This window comes from Scyliorhinus torazame, chromosome 4 (genome assembly GCF_047496885.1).
Source record: "Scyliorhinus torazame isolate Kashiwa2021f chromosome 4, sScyTor2.1, whole genome shotgun sequence".
Classification (NCBI taxonomy): domain Eukaryota; kingdom Metazoa; phylum Chordata; class Chondrichthyes; order Carcharhiniformes; family Scyliorhinidae; genus Scyliorhinus; species Scyliorhinus torazame.
In genome coordinates this window covers 308,830,906-308,853,298 of record NC_092710.1, presented here as the reverse complement: position 1 = coordinate 308,853,298, position 22,393 = coordinate 308,830,906, and the positions used below count along the sequence as shown (strand labels likewise).

Genomic DNA, 22,393 nt, shown 5'->3' with positions numbered 1-22,393 from the left:
TTCCTGCCAATCTGCATTCCTTCATCTGCATCCTTTATCACTCTAACCCTTCAGCTACTCCATTGATTCCCTACAAGTACACAGAACAGTACAGCACAGGGACAGGCCCTTCGGCTCTCCAAGCCTGCGCCGACCATGGTACCTGTCTAAACTAAAACCACCTGGCTAAACCGCCTGCACAAAGGCTTTGGGCGAAATGCTCCGTAATCGGCGCGATGTCCGCCGACCGGCACCAAAAACGGCGCAAATCAGTCCGGCATCACGCCGCCCCAAAGGTGCGGAATCCTCCGCATCTTGAGTGGCCAAGCCCTAACCTTGAGGGGCGAGGCCCGCGCCGGACTGATTTCCACCCCGCCAGCTGGCGGGAAAGGCCTTTGGTGCCCCGCCAGCTGGCGCGGAAATGACATTGCCGGGGGGCGCATGTGCGGGAGCGTCAGCGGCCGCTCACGGCATCTCCACGCATGCGCAGTGGAGGGGGCCCCTTCCACCTCCGCCATGGTGGAGACCATGGCGAAGGCGGAAGGAAAAGAGTGCCCCCACGGCACAGGCCCGCCCGCGGATCGGTGGGCCCCGATCGTGGGCCAGATCGCCCCGCGCCCCCCCCCCCCCCCCAGGACCCCGGAGCCCGCCCGCGCCGCCTTGTCCCGCCGGTAATTCCAGCAGCGGGACTTCGGCCCATCCAGGCCGGAGAATCACCGGGGGGGGGGGGGGCCCGCCAACCAGCGCGGCGCGATTCCCGCCCCCGCCAAATCTCCAGTGCCAGAGAATTCGGCAACCGGCGGGGGCGAGATTCACGCCAGCCCCCGGCGATTCTCCGACCCGGCGGGGGGGTCAGAGAATCCCACCCTTTGATTCTGTTTCTCCATGCTCATTTAAGTAATGTGCAATAAGTGGGTGTGACAGCTTGGTGTCAGCGTCATTCATTTAGTTGTACTCTTTCCACAGTCAGAAGGTTGTGGATGTTGCCTGGTATGGAGGGCATTAGCTATGAGGAGAGGTTGAATAAACTTGGTTTGTTCTCACTGGAACGAAGGAGGCTGAGGGGCGACCTGATAGAGGGCTACAAAATTATGAGGGGCATAGACAGAGTGGATAGTCAGAGACTTTTTCCCAGGGTAGAGGGGTCAATTACTAGGGGGCATAGTTTTAAGGTGAGAGGGGCAAGGTTTAGAGTAGATGCACAAGCTAAGTTTTTTACACAGAGGGTAGTGGGTGCATGGAACTCGCTGCCGGAGGAGGTGGTGGAAGCAGGGACGATAGTGACGTTCAAGGGGCATCTTGACAAATACATGAATAAGATGGGAATAGAGGAATACGGACCCCGGAAGTGTAGAAGATTGTAGTTTAGACGGGCAGCATGGTCGTCGCAGGCTTGGAGGGCCGAAGGGCCTGTTCCTGTGCTGTACGTTTGTTTGTTCTTTGTTGATTCAAACCTCATTGTAAACTTAAACACAAAATCATGGCTGACAGTTCAGTGTAATACTAAGGATTCACTGCAGTTGCGGAGGTGTTGGGCTGGATTCTCCGCCGGCAGGATGCTCCATTTTGCCGGTGCCCGGGGCTTTCCCGATGGTGTGGGGCTGCCCCACAATGGAAGACCCCATTGACCGTCCAGCGTAACGGAGCATCCCACCGGCGTGGTGAGGCAGAAATGTGGCGCAGCGGGGCAGAGCATCCTGCCCGCTTTCTCTCAGCGAAATGATTTTACTTGTTCTTGCATGGCATGTGAACGCTGCTAGCAAGGCCTAATTGCCCTTGAAATGAGTGGATTGCTAGGCCAATGCAGAAGGAACTTAAGAGTCATCCACATTGCTGTAGGTCTGGAGTCACATGTAGGCCAGAGCAGGTAAGGATGACAGATTTCCTTCCCTAAAGGACATCAGTGAACGAGACATGTTTTTAAAACAATTGACAGTAATGGTGTTAATTGTTGACACCAATTTCATGGTCACCATTAGTTTCATGGTCACCATTACTGTCAAGCTTTATACTCCAAAAATATTCCAGATCCAGATATAAGGATCCTTGATGTGCATATCCACAGATCTCTGAAGACAGCAGGACATAAGATGGTTAAGAAGGCTTATGGGATTCTTGCCTTTATAAACTGAGGCATTGACAATAAGAGCAAGGAGGTTATGTTGGAGCTGTATAAAACACTGGTTAGGACCCAGCTGGAATACTGTGTGCAGTTCTTGTCACCACACCACCAAGTCTTCGGCCTTGTTGCGCTCTCACTCGAGCGAAGCGAGGCTTATCAATAGTGGGGGAGGCTGAAAACGAGAACTGCGCCAGGCGCCAAACCGTTTACGATGCCTGCTCCCGTTGGCGAAATCGGGATCCCGCCGTAGCTTGGCGAGAAACCAATTATCACCACTTAAGCCCTATTTCCATACAACTAATGGGAGCTTATCCAACGGCCTCCCATGATTCATCGGCCACCCCAGCAAGTGGTCACGCTGGCACCGATTAGTACTCCTTTTGAAAAACGTGAACCTGGCTGAAGGGCTTCTGCAGGGAGTCGAGGAGGTGAGTAGCCGTCTTTGCTCACAGGCAAAGAGCCCGGGGGCGCTGGACTTGCCATCCCAGTGCTCGGAGGGCGGGGTGGGGAGGCCCTCCCCTAGTGGTGGGTGGGGGAACCATGGCTGGGAGTGGGGGACCCTCCGTAGGGGTGGGCCGCTATGGGGGGGTGGGGGAGAGCTATTGGGGAGGGGAGGGGTGCGGCAAACACGTGGCACCACCATGCCAACCCCTGGATCATGTGTATCCGTTCCGGGGACAAACCTTGTCCATGCCCATCTGCCCCACCTACCACCCATAGCCCAGACCAACTGCCAAGGCCTCTGGCTATGCGGCTGAAGGCTATTGGTAATAGGGAATTGGCAATCGTGGTTAAGAGAGCACTTCACACAACCCAAGTGGATTCAAGTGGGTAGGTGAGCCATGTAGAATGTGGAAGTCATTGCCTAGCATCCCAATCAGACTGTGATGCCTGGACACCGTGCCTGAACACTGTGGGAGGCAACACCACGCACGCACACACACCCACCCACACACACACACACAGCAGCTAAGATCCGAACACCCAGAGTCTGTGTCACATCACCCCAGGATGCTGGAACTGTGTTGGCACTGTCAACGGGTCACTGTCGAGGACAGGGGGGGTGATGATAACCTGCAGAGATCTGAGCGCTAGTGCTCCTCAATCTATGCCATAGTCTGACCCCTGCCTGTCTGCTGAGTCCGTGCTCACACCCATCACCTGCATGCAGTGTGCCCGGGGATGGGAGAGATGGGCTAAGGGTCCGGAGGTCGGCCCGAATTGTGAAGGAAAGTGACTGAGGCATCATACTGGTTGTGTTATACAATTCCCCACTCCCCTGATGGTGCCCCCCCCCCCATCCACCCTCCCTGCCCCCCCTCACCCCCTATCTGTCCCCCCTCAGTTCCTACCTACCCATCCTCCTCCAGTGCCCTCAGTGACCCTCGATGTGTTTGACCGTCTACGTCTAGGTGTCTCCCCAGGCTGCGCATCAGAGGTGGAGCAGCCAGCTGCTTACCTCGTCCTGTGGCCTTCGATATTCCTGGCGGGCGTCCTCTGGGCCCCGGCTCACTTGTTGGTGGCTCATGCACAGCCATGCTGCCCTGGGCCTCGCCAAGCGGATATGGACATTTTGGTGTCACTGACATCTCCCTCTGAATGTCCCAGCCGGACACTAACATCTCCATCAGTGCCTGAATGGCCTCTTCCACAGGCTCAACATCAGGCTGGGACCCAGCTGGGTCCTGGGATCCGACTGCTGCCTCGCCTGGGGGTTCCTGCCTCCACCTGAAGAACATTAGCAGCTCTGTGGTGCTCACCAGATTGTACCCCAAAGCCTGACCACTTACGTTTCCCACCGAGATACATGTATCTGCGCTGGTGGAGGGAGGGGATGACAGCTGTGATGCCTTGATCATGTCTTTCTCGGAACTCCCCTTTAAGATGGTCTCCTGGGAGGATGGAGAGAGGGCCACCCGAATTGGGCAGGCGCCGTCAGCTGGAGTACCTGTGGGAGAATGCACATGCGGTCAATGGGAGGGATGGATTAGTCAGTAAGGCAATAACAACTTACATTTGACAGGTCCTTCGGTGCCAGTGGTTCCTTACCTCTACGGCTACTGCCAACCTCCGCAAAGGTGACCGCCCTGTCCTCGGCCAGCCCCGTCACCTCCAGGGCCTGTTGCTTGAAGAAGGTGAGTATTCTTGCGTCCAGCACCCTGCCGCCAACTTGGCCCTCTCCCAAAGGTTATTCAAGAGCTTTTCCTGAGAGGGCATTAGAAGCCACACGCATTGTTCACAGTGGTGGGACAGGGGATGTGAAGGAAGGGTTGGGAAAGAGTGTTGAAGTGGGGGGGTGACAGGAGGGTTGGGAGCCGCATGGAGATTTGAGGGGGGGGGGATGCTCGCGTGGGGGCGGAAAGATCTTGGGGGGGGGGGGGAGGGGGGGGGTGGCGGCAGGCGTTGGTGTCAACTCACTCATGCTGCTTGGAGTAGGTCGTTGACCTTTTTTCGGCACTGGAGGCCAGTCCTCCTGGTCACACTCCCGGAGATGTGAGGGAAAACCTTGGGCTAGATTCTCTATTGCCCAATGGCGATATTGGGCGGAGAATTGACTCCGACACCTAAACGGGGCAGTCGCCGGTCTGACGCTGGTCAGCCATGCTCCGGCCCTTTTGAAATGGCCTCATCGCGCTGTGCGCCACGTGCCGTTGTAATGACGTGTCATTGGCCTGCCCCCTCCCTCGGCGATACTCCGCCCCGATAGGCTGAGTTCCCGACCGTGCAGGACATGTGTGGTCTCAGCGGTCGGGAACCCGGTGTGGCAGCTGCGGACTGTGTCTAGCGCCCCCACACTTGGCCGGGATCCGTGCCACTGGCCGGGGGGACTTCCGCAAGACCTTGGGGTCTGGTGGGCTGTGGGGTCGCAGATGGCTGGTCGGGTCCACACACGGCCGGCGCCATGTTATACGGTGCGACCGCTGCAGGTCGTCGCTGGGCGCATGCGCAGCCAGGATCCCGGCCATTCACCAGCCGTTTTCAAGAGCAGGAGCCAGGAGTTTCACCCGGTGCCGCTGCTAGCCCCTGGGTTAGGGTTGGGAATCTTTAACTTATTGTCTGAAAGGGTGGTAGAGGCAGGAGCCCTCACAACTTTCAAGAAGTATTTAGATGAGTACTTGAAATACCATGCCATACCAGGCTACAGGCCAAATGCTGGAAAATGGGATTAGAATAGATCGGTGCTTGATGGCTGTGATGCATGATCAATTGCACAAAGACTAAAGACAACTGTGGCTTTATTACAGTCAGATGTGTGGCCTCCTGCTGCAGCTGGCGAAATGGCAGGGCACTGGAGGTCATTCATATTTATACAGTTCTCCGTGGGCGGAGCCAGCCGGCAGGAGCTACCGGTGAACCTGTAGTGCAGGTCCTACCTTACATCTCCTATTACAGTGGTTCACCACATTCACCCCCTGTTAAAATGAGTCCGGCGGGGGTGACGTGAAACTATATCCAATTAGTGCAATTATGTACAGTGGCAGGGCAAGAAAACTCTACATTGATGGTCCAGAGTCCGTCAAAGGTTCAGCCGGTCTGGTGCTTTGGTGCTTCGTTGGGAGCGGCGTAACGGTGGCGGCAAAGTCGGTGGTGGAGGTGGCACCGGTGGTGGCGGTGCTGATGCTGGCCAGTCATCGGGGAACTCCGGGAGTATGCAGAAGTCCTCTTCGTCCTCTTGTGTGGAAAAGGGGAGGGTGGGTGGTCTGGTGGGGTCAATATTGGCGGCGAGGTGGGGGGGGGGGGCGCATTGGTGGGGGGGGGGAGTGTTGGTGTGGAACTTGACGGTGCCAGGTCCCTGAGTGAGACAGTATCTTGGCGGCCGTCGGGTAACTCAACGTAGGCATAGTGAGGGTTGGCGTGGAGCAGGTGAACCCTGTCCACCAAGGGGTCCACCTTGTGGAGTTGGACCTGCCTATGGAGAAGGATCGGTCCTGGAGCAGCGAGCCAAGTCGGGAGCGCCACCCCGGATGTGGACTTCCTGGGGAAGGTAAAAACACGTTCGTGGGGTGTGTTATTAGTGGCAGTGCACAATAGCGGCCGGATGGAGTGCAGAGCGTCAGGGAGGACCTCCTGCCAGCGAGAGGCTGGGAGGTTCCTGGACCGCAGCTTGATGGCCCTCCAGACCGTCCCATTCTCCCGTTCTACTTGCCCGTTTCCCCAGGGGTTGCAGCTGGTCGTCCTGCTGGAGGCTATACCCCTGCTGAGCAGGAACTGACGCAGCTCATCGCTCATGAAGGAGGATCCCCTGTCACTGTGGATGTAGGCGGGGAAACCGAACAGAGCGAAGGTGGTGCTGAGGGCCTTGAGGACGGTGGCAGACGTCGTAACGGGGCATGGGATGGCGAAGGGGAATCTGGGGTACTCATCGACCACACTGAGAATGTACATGTTACGGTCGGTGGAGGGGAGGGGCCCTTTGAAATCCACGCTGAGGCATTCAAAGGGGCGGGAGGCCTTCACCAGGCGCGCACGGTCTGGCTGGTAGAAGTGCGGCTTGCACTCCGCACAGACCTAGCAGTCTCTGGTGACTGTCCTTACTTCCTCGACGGAGTAGGGCAATTTGCGAGCTTTGACCAGGTGGTACAATCGAGTGAAACCCTGGGTGACAAAGGCTGTCTTGTAGGGCCCGGAGTTGGTCCACTTGTGCGCTGGCACATGTACCTCGAGAGAGGGCGTCTGGGGACTTGTTGAGTTTACCGGGGCGATACAAGATCTCGTAATTATAGGTGGAGAGCTCGATTCTCCACTGCAAGATTTTATCATTTTTGATCTTGCCCCGCTGTGTGTTATTGAACATGAAGGCTACCGACCGTTGGTCCGTAAGGAAAGTGAATCTCTTACCGGCCAGGTAATGCCTCCAATGCCGAACAGCTTCAACGATAGCTCCTTCTCGCTGGATGAGTGTCGAATTTCAGAGGCATGAAGGGTGCAGGAAAAGAATGCCACGGGTCTGCCTGCCTGGTTTAGAGCGGCGGCAAGGGCGACATCTGAAGCATCGCTTTCTACTTGGAAAGGCAGTGGCACTGCATCCCGGCCTTGGCAATGTCTGCTCTGATGCGGGTGAAAGCATGTTGTGCCTCGGCCGCACGGGGGAATTGGGTGGATTGAATGAGTGGGCGAGCCTTGTCCGCATAGTTTGGGACCCACTGAGCGTAGTAGGAAAAGAACCCCAGGCAGCGTTTGAGGGCCTTCGGGCAGTGGGGGAGGGGAAGTTCCATGAGGGGGCGCGTGCGCTCGGGGTCGGGCCCGAGAAGTCTGTTTTGGACGACATAGCCGAGAATGGCTAACCGGGTCGTGCTGAACATACACTTCTCTTTGTTGTAGGACAGGTTGAGAAGAGTGGCAGTGCGGAGGAATTTATCAAGGTTGGCATCGTGGTCCTGCTGGTCATGGCCGCAGATGGTGACATTATCTAAGTACGGAAAGGTGGCCCGCAAACCGTACTGGTCGACCATTCGGTCCATCTCTCTTTGGAAGACCGAGACCCTATTTGTGACACCGAAAGGGGCCCTAAGGAAGTGGTAGAGGCGACCATCCGCCTCAAAGGTAGCGTATGGCCGGTCCAACAACCGGATGGGGAGCTGCTGATAGGCGGATTTCAGGTCAATTGTTGAGAAGACCCGGTACTGCGCAATCTGATTGACCATATCAGATATGTGTGGGAGGGGGTCCGCGTCGATCTGCATGTATCGATTTATGGTCTGGCTGTAGTCCACGACCATCTGTGTTTTAACCACTACCACTTGGGCTCTCCAGGGGCTGTTGCTGGCCTCGATAATACCCTCCTTAAGCAGCCGCTGGACTTCGGACCTGATGAAGGTCTTGTCCTGGGTGCTGTACCGTCTGCTCCTAGTGGCAACGGGCTTGCAATCCACAGTTAGGTTGGCAAAAAGGGAGGGGGATCGACCTTGAGGGTCACAAGGCCGCAAATGTAAGGGGGGGTAAGGGCCCGCCGAATTTGAGGGTGGGGCTTCGGAGGTTGCACTGGAAGTCCAGGCCCAACAGGAGTGCAGCGCAGAGATTAGGAAGGACATAGAGGCGGAAGTTACTAAATTCTACCCCCTGGACCGTGAGGGTGACTGTACAAAAGCCTCGGATCGGGACGGAGTGGGATCCGGAGGCTAGGGAGATCCTTTGATTGGCAGGGTGGACCGTGAGGGAGCAGCGCCTTACCGTATCTGGGTGAACAAAGCTTTCGGTGCTCCCGGGGTCCAGCAGGCACGAGGTCGCGTGGCCATTGATGTTAACCGTCGTCGACGCGGTGGCCAGGTTGTGCGGGCGAGATTGGTCCAGCGTCATCGAAGCGAGCTGCGGGTAGCCATCGGGTGCTTCGGGTGGCGAGCGTGTGCGGTTCCGATGTCGGGATGTCTGGAGACCCTGTGGGGGACAAGATGGCGGTGCCCATGGTGCGCACATTGCGGGGTCGGGACAAGATGGCGGCGCCCATAGTGCGCACATTGCGGGGTCGGGACAAGATGGTGGCGCCCATGGTGCGCACATTGCGGGGTCGGGACAAGATGGCGGCGCCCATTGGTCACACATGGACCCGGGAGGAGAAAATGGCGGCTCCCATTGTGCGTCTGGCATGGGGAGGGGCGATATCGGGCGTGATCATAGCAACTGCGCGGGCCTGGCAGTGTTGGCGGGGGTGCTTCTGCTGACCGCAGAAGTAGCAGCGGGGACCCCCGGGGTGCGCAGATTGACGTGCGGCGCAGGCGTATTGCGAAGGCAGGGTCCCGGCTGAGGAGGTCGTCGGTGGGGTCCATAAGGGGTAGGAAGGAGTAGAAGAGTGGGCAGCGCGGCGGGAGAGGTTCGATTGTACGTTACGAGATGCGACCGTCATGGAGAGCGGCAAGGTTTTTGTCTTCGCCAGTTCGAGCGTAGCCCCTTCCAGCAATCGTTCTCGGATGCGGTTCGACGCCATCCCCGACACGAAGGCATTGCGCATGAGGAGATTAGCGTGTTCAGCGGCCGTGACGGCCTGACAGTCACAGTCCCGGACGAGTGGAATTAGGGCCCGCCAGAAGTCTTCGATGGACTCACCAGGTAGTTGCGTGCGGGTGGCAAGTACATGCCTGGCGAAGAGCGTGTTCGCCTTCTGCGCGTAGTGTTCTTTGAGGAGTTCCATTGCTTTTGTGTTATTCGTGGCTTCTTGGATCAACGGGAACACGCTGGAGCTCAGTCTGGAGTACAGGACGTTTATCTTCTGAGCCTCCGTTGGTGCGGGGTCCGCCGCGTTGATGTAAGCCTCGAAACATGCTAGCCAGTGAGTAAAGTCTTTCCTGGCGTCGGGCGAGTGCGGATCCAGCTGCAGGTGATTGGGCTTAATTCTGATATCCATTCTGTGGAAAATCTGACTGTAATAAATTGATTCACGATCAATTGCACAAAGACTAAAGTTGGGTACAACTGTGGCTTTATTACAGTCAGATGTGTGGCCTCCTGCTGCAGCTGGTTAAATGGCAGGCACTGGAGGTCATGCATATTTATACAGTTCTCCGTGGGCGGAGACAGCCAGCAGGAGCTACCGGCGAACAAAAGAACAAAGAACAAAGAAATGTACAGCACAGGAACAGGCCCTTCGGCCCTCCAAGCCCGCGCCGACCATACTGCCCGACTAAACTACAATCTTCTACACTTCCTGGGTCCGTATCCTTCTATTCCCATCCTATTCATATATTTGTCAAGATGCCCCTTAAATGTCCCTATCGTCCCTGCTTCCACTACCTCCTCCGGTAGCGAGTTCCAGGCACCCACTACCCTCTGCGTAAAAAACTTGCCTCGTACATCTACTCTAAACCTTGCCCCTCTCACCTTAAACCTATGCCCCCTAGTAATTGACCCCTCTACCCTGGGGAAAAGCCTCTGACTATCCACTCTGTCTATGCCCCTCATAATTTTGTAGACCTCTATCAGGTCGCCCCTCAACCTCCTTCGTTCCAGAGAGAACAAACCGAGTTTATTCAATCGCTCCTCATAGCTTATGCCCTCCATACCAGGCAACATTCTGGTAAATCTCTTCTGCACCCTCTCTAAAGCCTCCACATCCTTCTGGTAGTGTGGCGACCAGAATTGAACACTATACTCCAAGTGTGGCCTAACTAAGGTTCTATACAGCTGCAACATGACTTGCCAATTCTTATACTCAATGCCCCGTCCAATGAAGGCAAGCATGCCGTATGCCTTCTTGACTACCTTCTCCACCTGTGTTGCCCCTTTCAATGACCTGTGGACCTGTACTCCTAGATCTCTTTGACTTTCAATACTCTTGAGGGTTCTACCATTCACTGTATATTCCCTACCTGCATTAGCCCTTCCAAAATGCATTACCTCACATTTGTCCGGATTAAACTCCATCTGCCATCTCTCCGCCCAAGTCTCCAGACAATCTAAATCCTGCTGTATCCTCAGACAGTCCTCATCGCTATCCGCAATTCCACCAACCTTTGTGTCGTCTGCAAACTTACTAATCAGACCAGTTACATTTTCCTCCAAATCATTTATATATACTACAAACAGCAAAGGTCCCAGCACTGATCCCTGTGGAACACCACTGGTCACAGCCCTCCAATTAGAAAAGCATCCCTCCATTGCTACCCTCTGCCTTCTATGGCCTAGCCAGTTCTGAATCCACCTTGCCAGCTCACCCCTGATCCCGTGTGACTTCACCTTTTGTACTAGTCTACCATGAGGGACCTTGTCAAAGGCCTTACTGAAGTCCATGTAGACAACATCCACTGCCCTACCTGCATCAATCATCTTAGTGACCTCCTCGAAAAACTCTATCAAGTTAGTGAGACACGACCTCCCCTTCACAAAACCGTGCTGCCTCTCACTAATACGTCCATTTGCTTCCAAATGGGAGTAGATCCTGTCTCGAAGAATTCTCTCCAGTAATTTCCCTACCACTGAAGTAAGGCTCACCGGCCTGTAGTTCCCGGGATTATCCTTGCTACCCTTCTTAAACAGAGGAACAACATTGGCTATTCTCCAGTCCTCCGGGACATCCCCTGAAGACAGCGAGGATCCAAAGATTTCTGTCAAGGCCTCAGCAATTTCCTCTCCAGCCTCCTTCAGTATTCTGGGGTAGATCCCATCAGGCCCTGGGGACTTATCTACCTTAATATTTTTTAAGACACCCAACACCTCGTCTTTTTGGATCACAATGTGACCCAGGCTATCTACACCCCCTTCTCCAGACTCAACATCTACCAATTCCTTCTCTTTGGTGAATACTGATGCAAAGTATTCATTTAGTACCTCGCCCATTTCCTCTGGCTCCACACATAGATTCCCTTGCCTATCCTGTAGTGCAGGTCCCACCTTACATCTCCTATTACAGTGGTTCACCACAGGCTGGCACAAATGTGATGGACCGAAGGGCCTTGTTCTGTGCTGTAAATCTCTATCGACTCTATTAATTGAATTTAAATTCCAACAGTTGCTGAACCCAAGACCCCAAGCAATAGCCAGGGTCTCTGGATTGCTAGTCCAGTGACATGCTGTTGCAGCTATCAACTTTCATAGGCAAATCCAACAGCATATGCAACTTGTGCGATCATCAGTTAAAACCACTTCAGGGTATTAAACATTGCCAAAGAGATTTTGACTGTCCCATGTTAATGAGGCCCTAGCCCTGTCTGTGACAGAGGCCTTCATCAAAACTGAAACAATGCCGTTAAGATGGCGGCTGAGGGAACGCACCAAGAATGAAACCAGAAAGTGGCAAACTGCCATTGTAACTGCCCATCCACTCTGACCCATAAGGCAAGCAGGGTTAAAATCAGGCCTTAATGGCCAACTATGTAGTGCAGGCTTAGAGTTATTGATAGCGCAAAACAGTTTGCAATGGTTCCTTTTTCTGAATGAATCATTTGTATTTTTTAATGGCAATCCAGCAGCTTTTTTGGTTGTGCTTTTAAGTGCTAATCCATAAACTACTTTATTAAAATTAATGTGAACTCACAACCTTAAATCTCTCATTCTGTGATGTGACCAGTACATTTCCCTATCTGTTCACAGTCGGCTGTATACAGGTTTTTCTAAGGAAATGAGTGATGTTAAACTGGATCTTTTGCCATGATGTCTAACCTATAAGGCAGTGAAATACACTTAACTCTTACAAGTGTTTCCTTTATTGCTGCAGAATACTGTGGACAAACTGATCAAGAAAACAAACTTAGCCTTGGTTGTGGGGACTAACAGTTGGAGGGATCAGTTTATTGAAGCTGTCACTGTGAGCGCTGGTAAGTGAAAGACATTTCCTTATTATGCAATTTTATAAGGCGCATTGCTTCATGCCAATGCAAATGTTTTTTATGAGTAACATTGAGTAAAACATTAGGTGGGTATTTTTAATCCCTCCAAATAAATGGGTTTGAGTTGGGTGGAATGGAGAAAAATGTTACAAATCTGAAACTGACCACCACTTTCAGTTTTAAAGGGTGTCAGGACAGGGGACAGGCAAACAATTTGCTCACAGGAGGTGAGTTGGTTAATTAAATATTATTACAGAAGCAGTCCAGAACTAGGGGTCATAGTTTGAGAATAAGGGGTAAACCTCTTAGGACTGAGGTGAGGAGACATTTATTCACCCAGAGAGTGGTGAATCTGCAATTCGCTACCACAGAAAGTAGTTGAGGCCAAAACGTTGTGCAATTTCAAAAATGAATTAGATATAGCTCTTGGGGCTAAAGGAATCAAGGGATATGTGGGCAGGACCAGGTATTGAACTTGATGATCAATCATGAACATAATGAATGGTGGAGCAGGCTCGAAGGGCTGAATGGCCTCCTTCTGCTTCTATTTTCTATGTTTCTATGTCTAAATTCAACAAGACCTGGACAATATCGAGACTAGGGTTGAAAGTGGCAAGTAACATTCAGGCCACAGAAGAGCCAGGCAATGACCATCTCCATCAAGAGAGAATCTAACCATCGCCCCTTGACATTCAGTGGCATTACCATTGCTGAATCCTCCGCTATCAACATACAGGGGGTTACCATTGACCAGAAATTCAACTGAACTAACCATATAAATACTGTGGCTGTAATAGCAGGTCAGAGGCTAGGAATCCTGCAGCGATTAACTCATCTCCTAATTCGCTAAAGCCTGTACTCCATCTACAAGGCACAAGTCAGGAGAAAAAGCAGCCTGCTTGACTGGCATCGCTTCCACAAACATTCACTCCCTCCACCACCAATGCACAGTAGCATCCATGTATACCATCTACAAGATGCACTGGAGTAATTTATCAAGGCTTCTTAGACAATGCCTTCCAAATGAACAATCACTACCATCGAGAAGGACAAAAGCTGCAGATACCTGGGAGCAACACCACCTGCAAGTTCCCCTCCAAGCCCCTCACCATCCTGACATGGAAGCATATCATCGTTCCTTCACTGCTGCCGGGTCAAAATCGTGTAAATCTCTCCTGAAGAGCACTGTGGGTGTACCTACGCCTCATGGACTGCAGTGATTCAAGAATCCATAGAATCCCCACAGTTCAGAAGGAAGCCATTCGGCCCATCGAGTCTGCACCGACCGGGCAAAAGAGCACTCCACCCAGTCCTGTCCTCCCGCCGTATACCCACAATGCTGCACATTGGTCATGGCTCACCATCATTTTCTCCAGGGCAATTAGGGATGGGCAATAAATGCTGGCTGAACCAACGAAGTCCACATCCCTTCAATGATTAAAAAAAATGAGCCTGCTTGGATGCCTCTGAATGAGCCACCATTTAAAATTTAATCCTGACCAGCCGGGTTTCCCAGGCCTTGGGAAACTCAGGAAGCTAATGGCAATGGCTGCTGGAGCCATCAAGTAAGTTCCTTTTGACCAGTTAACCTGCTTCACGCTGCAATTGGACATGCTCTCCACAACGCTTCAATCTCTCACCCACCAATTCCTCCAATTTCCCCTTTCCTGATCTTTCCCATCTCCCCTTCCCTCCCACATTCATCAGATCTCCACACCTGCCTAACCCTCTGGCCTCCGATCTGCCCTCAACTTCAGCCTTTTTGATTTCTACTTCTGCCCCCACCTCGCCATTCCCTGATTGAAGTCAGCTTCTGAAGGTCTACCAGCACAACAGCCAACCAGCCTCTCAATCTGCCTGGCCATGGCCAGGAAATAGGGGCAAAAGTTAGTCAAGACAGCGGGATCTGACGGAAATCCATTCTTCCACATTTCCGAACTACAATGTTGGTTTCCTGCTCCCTCGCCATCTCCCAGATAAGATTGGCAGTAGTATGACAAATGCAGTGCTTCGGTAAATGTATTTTTACTGTTATTCTTCGATGCTGTTCCTTTATATTTTTCTTGAACACAAGTGTGCATATTTGCTTATTATGGGAGCAGATAGTAAGGGAGGAAATGAATCTCCCTTTTTTTATTTGTTCCCCTGAAAATTAGTTTTGCCATTAAAAGTACATATTTTCCCATAGAACCATACAATCAGCAAATAACTGCAGCACAGGAGGAGATAATTCATCCCATTGTGTCATGCCAGCTCACTGCAGGATCAATTCACAAAGTCCCACTTCCCTGTCTTTTCCCCATAGACCTACAAATCCTTTCTCTCCAGATAATGATCAGTTCTTTTTTGAAATCTTTGATTGAATTGCCCCTCCCCCAAAATCTCTTGCTGATTATCACGTAACGTCTTCCCTCAGCAGATGAATCAGTACTCCCCCATGTTGAACATTACTTGGAGGAAGCACTGAGGGTGGCAAGGATTAAGAATGTACTCTGGGTGGGGGATTTCAATGTCCAAGAGGGGTTTGGTAGTACCATCAAAGACCGAGCTGGCAGTGTCCTAAAGGAAACAGCTGCTAGACTGAGACTATGGCTGGTGGTGAGGGAACCAATAAGAGGGAATTAGAATTATTCGAGGAGGGAACAAGGAAGTTAGACAAAGGAGAACCAGTGGACGTGATCTATTTAAATTTCCAGAAGGCCTTTGACGAGGTGCCGTATAGGAGGCTGTTAAATAAGTTTAGAGCCCATGGTGTTAAGAGTAAGCGGCATGGATATAAGATTGGCTAACTAGAAGAAAGCAGAGAGTGGGGATAAAGGGGTCTTTTTCAGGATGGCAGCCGGTGACTAGTGGTGTGCCTCAGGGGTCGGTTCTGGGACCACAACTTTTCACAATATACATTAATGATCTGGAAGAAGGAACTAAGGGCACTGTTGTTTGGTTTGCCGATACAAAGAAATGCAGAGGGACAGGTAGTATTGAGGAAGCAGGGAGTGCTGCAGAAGGACTTGTTCAGGCTAGGAGAGTGGGCAAAGAAGTGGCAGATGTGGATAAGTGTGAGGTTATGCACTTTGGTAGGAAGAATTGAGGCATAGACTATTTTCTAAATGGGAAAAGGCTTAGGAAATCAGAAGCACAAAGGGACTTAGGAGTCCTAGTTCAGGATTAAAGTGCAGGTTCAGTCGGCAGTTAGGAAGGCAAATGAAAAGTTAATAATCATGTCGAGAGGGCTAGAATACAAGAGCAGCAATGTACTTCTGAGGCTGTATAAAGCTCTGGTCAGACCCTATTTGGAGTATTGTGAGCAGTAACCTCATGGTCCGGCATATCACCCACTCAACCATTATCTCCAAGCCAGGGGATCAACCTTGGTTCAATGAAGAGTACAGGATGACATGCAAGGAGCAACACCAGGCATACCCAAAAATTAGATGTCAACCTGATGAAGCCACAACACAAGATTACTTGCTTGCCAAACAACATAAGCAGCAAGTAATTGACAGAGCTCAGCAATTCCACAACCAATGAATCATATCGTTCCTTCACTGTCGCTGGGTCAAGATCTTGAAGTTCCCTCCCTAACCGCACTGTGGGTGTACCTGCACCTCAGGGACTGTGGCGGTTCAAGAAGGCAACTCACCACCACCTTCTGAAGGGCACTTGGGGATGGTCAATAAATGCTGGGCTAGCCAGCGACACCCACATCCCGTAAATGAATAAAAGAAAACACACACATTCTCTCAAGCAGTGCAGTCCACGTCCGAACCACTCACTGGGTAAAAGGCTTTACCCCTTTTCACCATCACCTTTTTACAAATCAACTTAAATGGGTGAGCTGTGGTATCTCGAGCCTTCTCGAGTTGAAAGAATATTAAGAGATCATGATATTGATTTTTCTTTTGTGAAATCCTTACCTTTCAGCCCTCTCTGAAGACAAGTGAGAATAAAATGTGAATAAATTAGCGGCAAACAAATGTGTGAGAGTAATTTTGATTTATGTGCTGGACCACATCAACTGTGTTCATAAACACCATTACGTATTCCTAAATGTTAGAAATGTTGGTGATGTTGGAAGACAAACGGCTTAGGGCATTAATCTTTTTGCTATTTTAATGGAGACATTGGACGTGATATTCCCACCGTGTCATGCCCAGCACTGATACCGCTGCATGAGAGCATTGCGGCTGAGGCCCAATTTAGGCTTTGTGCTGGGCCCAACACCACCCTTGGGTCACCCAACCCGCGGTGCCCGACAGTATGGATCACGCCCTCACTGGGCGTAATCCAGGAATTATATTTAAATGAGCCATTTGACTTATTTGAATATGCATGCCAGGGTTGAGGCCTCGTGCTCACACCCAAGTGCTGACCAGTAGTGGTCCCCACAAGTGGAGACCAGGTGTGATGGCCACTCCGGGGGTCTCAGAGGCCATTGATGTTTCCTGTGTGGTCTGGAACAGGGCAGTGTCCTGCCAGGGTGCCAGGTTGGCCAAGGAGTGGGGCCTGAGGGGGGCCATGCCCCTGAAATGGAGGGTGAAGAGGGTATGAAAGGTGGGGGGAGGTGAAGGGGGTGTATGAAGTGTAATCATGAAGGTTGGGGGAGGTGACGGGGGTGCCTGAAATGGGGAGGCCCTAAAAGTGGGAGGCCATCAGCGGTGGCCAGAGGATCACACCCGTGGCTTAACCAGTGAGAAACTCCCCAAGCCCCATAAAAATGACTAAGTGAGGGTGAACGCAGGTCTGAATCTCACGCAAAAAAAACCCACGGGAAACACCCCACCAGACTCGCCCAAAAGGGCATTTACTAATTTTGGGGAGAATTGCGCCCATTAGCACCTATCTTTTGAACGTTAATACGTCTGTTAAAATAGCAGATAGAGGAATTCATTAAAAGTTTAACAGCAAAGATCATCGACAGTAATTTTTAACCTAAAACATATTTGTTTGTTGAATCAAGGTCATATGCTCTCATTGTTAGGACTTTGCGAGAACCCCAACAATTTTCAATTTGTAAGACTGTGAGGGAAGACGACTAAACAACAGGAGTGATAACATTGACCAATAAGTATCTTTTATTGTAAAACAAACTTTAATTTAAACAGAGAATTAACCATTTTAATAACAAAGAAATAGATTTACAATTAATAGTTAAAACAGTTCTCAAATAAAAGGAAAAAGGGGGCAATTCTCCAATATTGAGCCCAAGTGTTCGTGCCATCGCATTTCACGATGGCGCGAACCGGGCCCGGGTACGACGGATTCTGGCCCCCAGCACGGCGCTGGAGAGGTTCACGCCGCTCCAGCCTCCTTAAGTGGCGCCAAATGGGCGCCTCACCAACCTGCCCATGCGCAGATGGCCCACGCCAACCTGCGCATGCACGGGGGACTTCTTACGCACGCCGACCCCGACCCGGTGAAGGAGCCCCCCACAGGCCGCCCCCCCACCGTTCCCGCAGAGTTCCCGCCGGCAGCGACCAGGAGTGAACGGCGCCGGCGGGTCTCTTATATCAGCTTGGCCCAGGCTGGCCGGAGAATCGGCGGCCCCGCCGATTCCGGCGGCTGGCGCCACGCCAAACGCCCCGGCGCAAATGGCACCGATTCTCCGCACCTCGGAAAACCGCGCGCCTGTGTCGGGGCGTTGTGGCGTGATTGCGGCGATTCTCCGGCCCAGCGCAGGGCTCGGTGAATCGCCTCCAAAACTTTTACTTACTATCTACACCTGCCATTGTATTTTCCAATTAAGCAACCCAATATAGTTCAAAAGGTACTTACAAATAAAGTTAACAATCAGGATTACTTGCTTCTCTCTGAAGACCTTTTGAGAGAGATTTTCTCAGGAACAATTTGAAAATCCTTCTGCCTTGTCAGACATTTATTTTCAACTTAAAATCCCATAGCAGACTGCAAAACTATAGAAAGACTGAAGGGTGGTGGCTCTTTCTATTAATTACATCGCCTATATCCTTTGTGAGGTTATTCACTATGGAAGCAAAAGCAGGAAGGCAGATTACTACCTGAATGATTGTAAATTGTGAGAGGGGAGTGCGCAGCGGGACCTGGATGTCCTTGTGCACCAGTCGCTGAAGGTAAGCATGCAGGTGCAGAAGGCAGTAAAAAAGTCTAATGGTATGTTGGCCTTCATTGCGAGAGGTTTCGAGTATAGAAGCAGGGATGTGTTGCTGCAATGAGACATGGCCTTGGTGAGGCCACACTTGGAATATTGTGTGCAGTTTCTCTGAGGAAGGATGTTCTTGCTCTCGAGGGAGTGCAGCAAAGGTTTACCAGACTGATTCCAGGGATGGCGGGACTGTCATATGAGGAGAGATTGACTAGGTTGGGATTGTTCTCGCTGGAGTTCAGACGAATGAGGGTGGATCTCATAGACACTTTTAAAATTTTAACGGGACTAGACAGGGTAGATGCAGGGAAGATGTTACCAATGATGGGTGTGTTCAGAACCACGGGTCACAATCTGAGGATTCAGGGTAAACCATTTTGGACAGAGATAAGGAGACATTTCTTCACACAAAGAGTGGTGAGCCTGTGGAATTCATTACCACAGGAAGTAGTTGATGCTAAAACTTTGAATATGTTCTTTTTTTTTGAAAATTTAGAGTGCCCAATTAATTTTTTCCAATGAAGGGGCAATTTAGCCTGGCCAATCCACCTAGCCTCCACATCTTTGGGTTGTGGGGGCGAAACCCACGCAAACACGGGGAGAATGTGCAAACTCCACACGGACAGTGACCCAGAGCCAGGATCATACCTGGGACCTTGGCACCGTGAGGCAGCAGGGCTAATCCACTGTGCCACCATGCTGCCCTAAGTTTGAAGATATTCAAGAGGCGGCTGGATATCGCACTTGGGGAGAATGGAATCAAAGACTATGGGGAGAAAGCAGGATTAGGCTATTGAGTTGGATGATCAGGCATGATCATGATGAATGGCAGAGCAGGCTCAAAGAGCCAAAAAGCCGCCTCCTGCTCCTCTCTTTTGTGTATCCTAAGCATAAAGCATTCTCCAATCTCCTCCCATTAAGGTGTCTCTGGGACTAAACACAATCCCTCAAATTATCTACACCCCAGGGAAACTTCGAAACATTAACAATATTCCATTAGCCATCTATATATAAACTGGTGAATGGTTAAAATCAATGATTACCTCACCTTTCCAATCCCTTAATCACAGCTGTATGTATTTGGACCTGGGTTTTTTAATAACAATATTGCAACATATATAATATATAACAATGTCCTACATTTATCACAGTTCCATATTATCTACTTTTTAAAAAAATACAGTTTTTTAAAAATACAATTTTAGGACCCTGATTTAGTTTATTATAGGATACACTGTACAGCCTTTCAGTCCATGTCTGTGTCCTGGTGACTCTTGATTGGATTAATGGATGACTTTCTGTGTTTCACAGCACCTGAGGGAAATTAGAAGGATTCACATTTAAATTTATAAGCTGCTGATAATTCAAAATTATCTTCACAATTCAGTTGTGAACCATTTGTTTTTCTGCTCCATCTGCTGTAAAGAGTGTGTTCTGTTTCCCTTATCAAAAACTCTCCCTGAAAGTCCATTTAAACTTCTAGCCCTCTGAGACCGTTCCGTTCACAGTTCAGACAGAATGTACTGAATTATAAACCAGCTAATTATCTCTGCAGATAAATTAATTTCATTCAAATTTATATTACAAAAGCTGTTCCCATAAAGTAGTTTTTTTGCTTCAATTTTGTGGAAGTATTTGCCTTAAACTATTAATCAATTCCTGTCATTATTAAATCCCTCGGCAGCCTTTCCCATGCCTACCTCTGTGACCTCTTCCATCCCCTTCGGACCAATATTCGTTTTTCCCCGTTTTACTGTTTGTTTTCTTCTGGCCAACTGGCCTCTTGTGTATCACCAGTTTTGAGGACTCCAACTTTCAGCTGATGAGACCCTAATTATGGAATTCCTTCTGCAAATCAGTTCACTCATGTACCTTTTTCTCGTCTTTTTAGATGCCCTTACTTCCATCTGTCCAGTATTTCCGTATATAAGAAATAGGAGCAGGAGTAGACCACATGGTCATCGAGCCTGCTCCGCCATTCAATACCATCGTGGTTTATTTTCAACTTCAACTCCACGTTCCTGCTTGTTCCCCAAATCCCTTGTTTCCCCAAGAAACCAAAATTCTATCTACCCCAGCCTTAAATATATTCAGCAATTGAACTTCCATAATCCTCTGGGGTATTGAATTCTAAAGGTTCACAACCATTTAAGTGAAACATTCTTCTTATAATAATTTGGGCAGCACGGTAGCACAACTGGCCAGCACTGTGGCTTCACAGCGTCAGGGTCCCAGGTTCGATTCCCCGCTGGGTCACTGTCTGTGCGGAGTCTGCATGGTCTGCGTGGGTTTCCTCCGGGTGCTCCGGTTTCCTCCCACAGTCCAAAGACGTGCAGGTTAGGTGGATTGGCCATGATAAATTGCCCTTAGTGTCCAAAACGGTTAGGAGGGGTTATTGGGTTTCTGGGATAGGGTGGAAGTGAGGGGTTAAGTGGGTTGGTGCAGATTCAATGGGCCGAATGGCCTCCTGCACTGTATGTTTCATAGAATTTACAGTGCAGAAGGAGGCCATTCGGCCCATTGAGTCTGCACTGGCTCTTGGAAAGAGCAGCCTAACCAAGGTTAACACCTCCACCCTATCCCCATAACCCAGTAACCCCACCCAACACTAAGGGCAATTTTGGACACTAAGGGCAATTTATCATGGCCAATCCATCTAACCTGCACATCTTTGGACTGTGGGAGGAAACCAGAGCACCCGGAGGAAACCCACACACACACGGGGAGGATGTACAGACTCCGCACAGACAGTGACCCAAGCCGGAATCAAACCTGGGACTCTGGAGCTGTGAAGCAATTGTGCTATCCACAAGGCTACCGTGCTGCCCCAAAAGGATGGCCTGCCTCTGGTGTGGAGAGTGCTTGGCGTGAGCAGTCTCTGCTGGCCGCAAAAGCCTACTGCACCTGGTATTCCCAGGCGGTCTCCCATCCAAGTACTAACCAGGCCTGAGTCTACTTAGCTTCCAAGATCAGACGAGATCGGCCGTTTTCAGACTAGTATGGCCGTAGGCCATGTTCTATGTTTATATTCTATGAATAAGTTTCTCTATTTCAGTCCTAACCACCCCTTTTCCTGAGACTGTGTCCCTATGTTCTGGATTCCCCAGCCAGCGGGAACAACCTCCTTTTGTCCACCTGTCCAATCCCTTCTGTATAATGTATTTTTCAATGAGATTGCCTCTAACTCTTTGAAACTCCCAAGGAGATAAACCAGGGGCTGGTTTAGCACACTGGGCTAAATTGCTGGCTTTTAAAGCAGACTAAGGTAGGCCAGCAGCACGGTTCAATTCCCATACCAGCCTCCCTGAACAGGTGCCGGAATGTGGCAACTAGGGGCTTTTCACAGTAACTTCATTTAAAGCCTACTTGTGACAATAAGCGATTTTCATTTCATTTACCCAGCCTGTCATTATAGCACAACCCTTACATCCCAGGAACCTGTCCAGAGAACCTTCGCTGTACCTTCTCCAATAGAAGTAAATCCTTCCTTAAATATGAGACCACAATTGTGTGTAGTTCTAGTCTCCACAAAGTCCCAGTGCAAATGTTGCGAAACATTCTTCTCATAATAATTTTGCAATCATGACCAAACTGCCATTGGCCTTCCTAATTTCATGCTGTACCTGCATGCTAACTTTCTATGGTCCTTGTATGAACCTATATAGATTGGCAGCTAAACGTTCCAGGATTTAGATGTTTCAGGCGAGATAGAGGGGGATGTGAAAGGGGTCGAGGAGTTGTGCTACTGGTTAAGGAGAATATCACAGCTATACTGCAGGAGGCCACCTCAGAGGGCAGCGAGACTATATGGGGAGAGGTCAGGAATAAGAAGGGTGCAGTCACAATGTTGGAGGTTTACTATAGGCCTCCCAACAGCCAGCGGGAGATAGAGGAGCAGATAGGTAGACAGATTTTGGA

At 50.7% G+C, this 22,393-nt stretch overlaps 1 protein-coding gene and 1 non-coding gene across 8 annotated transcripts in view; one reads left to right on the top strand and one right to left on the bottom strand.

Moving 5' to 3' along the window:
• LOC140411058 (sodium/calcium exchanger 1-like) overlaps positions 1 to 22,393 on the top strand; it is a 430,006-nt gene that overhangs the window by 334,368 nt on the left and 73,245 nt on the right. For all 7 annotated transcript variants that reach the window (XM_072500053.1, XM_072500057.1, XM_072500056.1 and 4 more), the window contains one exon: positions 12,246 to 12,345. In XM_072500053.1, the coding sequence (XP_072356154.1) occupies positions 12,246 to 12,345 (100 nt within the window). The remainder of the gene's footprint in view (positions 1 to 12,245; positions 12,346 to 22,393) is intronic.
• Positions 21,368 to 21,486, bottom strand: LOC140415371 (5S ribosomal RNA). Its single transcript, XR_011944482.1, has one exon. It is a non-coding gene; the product is annotated as a 5S ribosomal RNA (ribosomal RNA).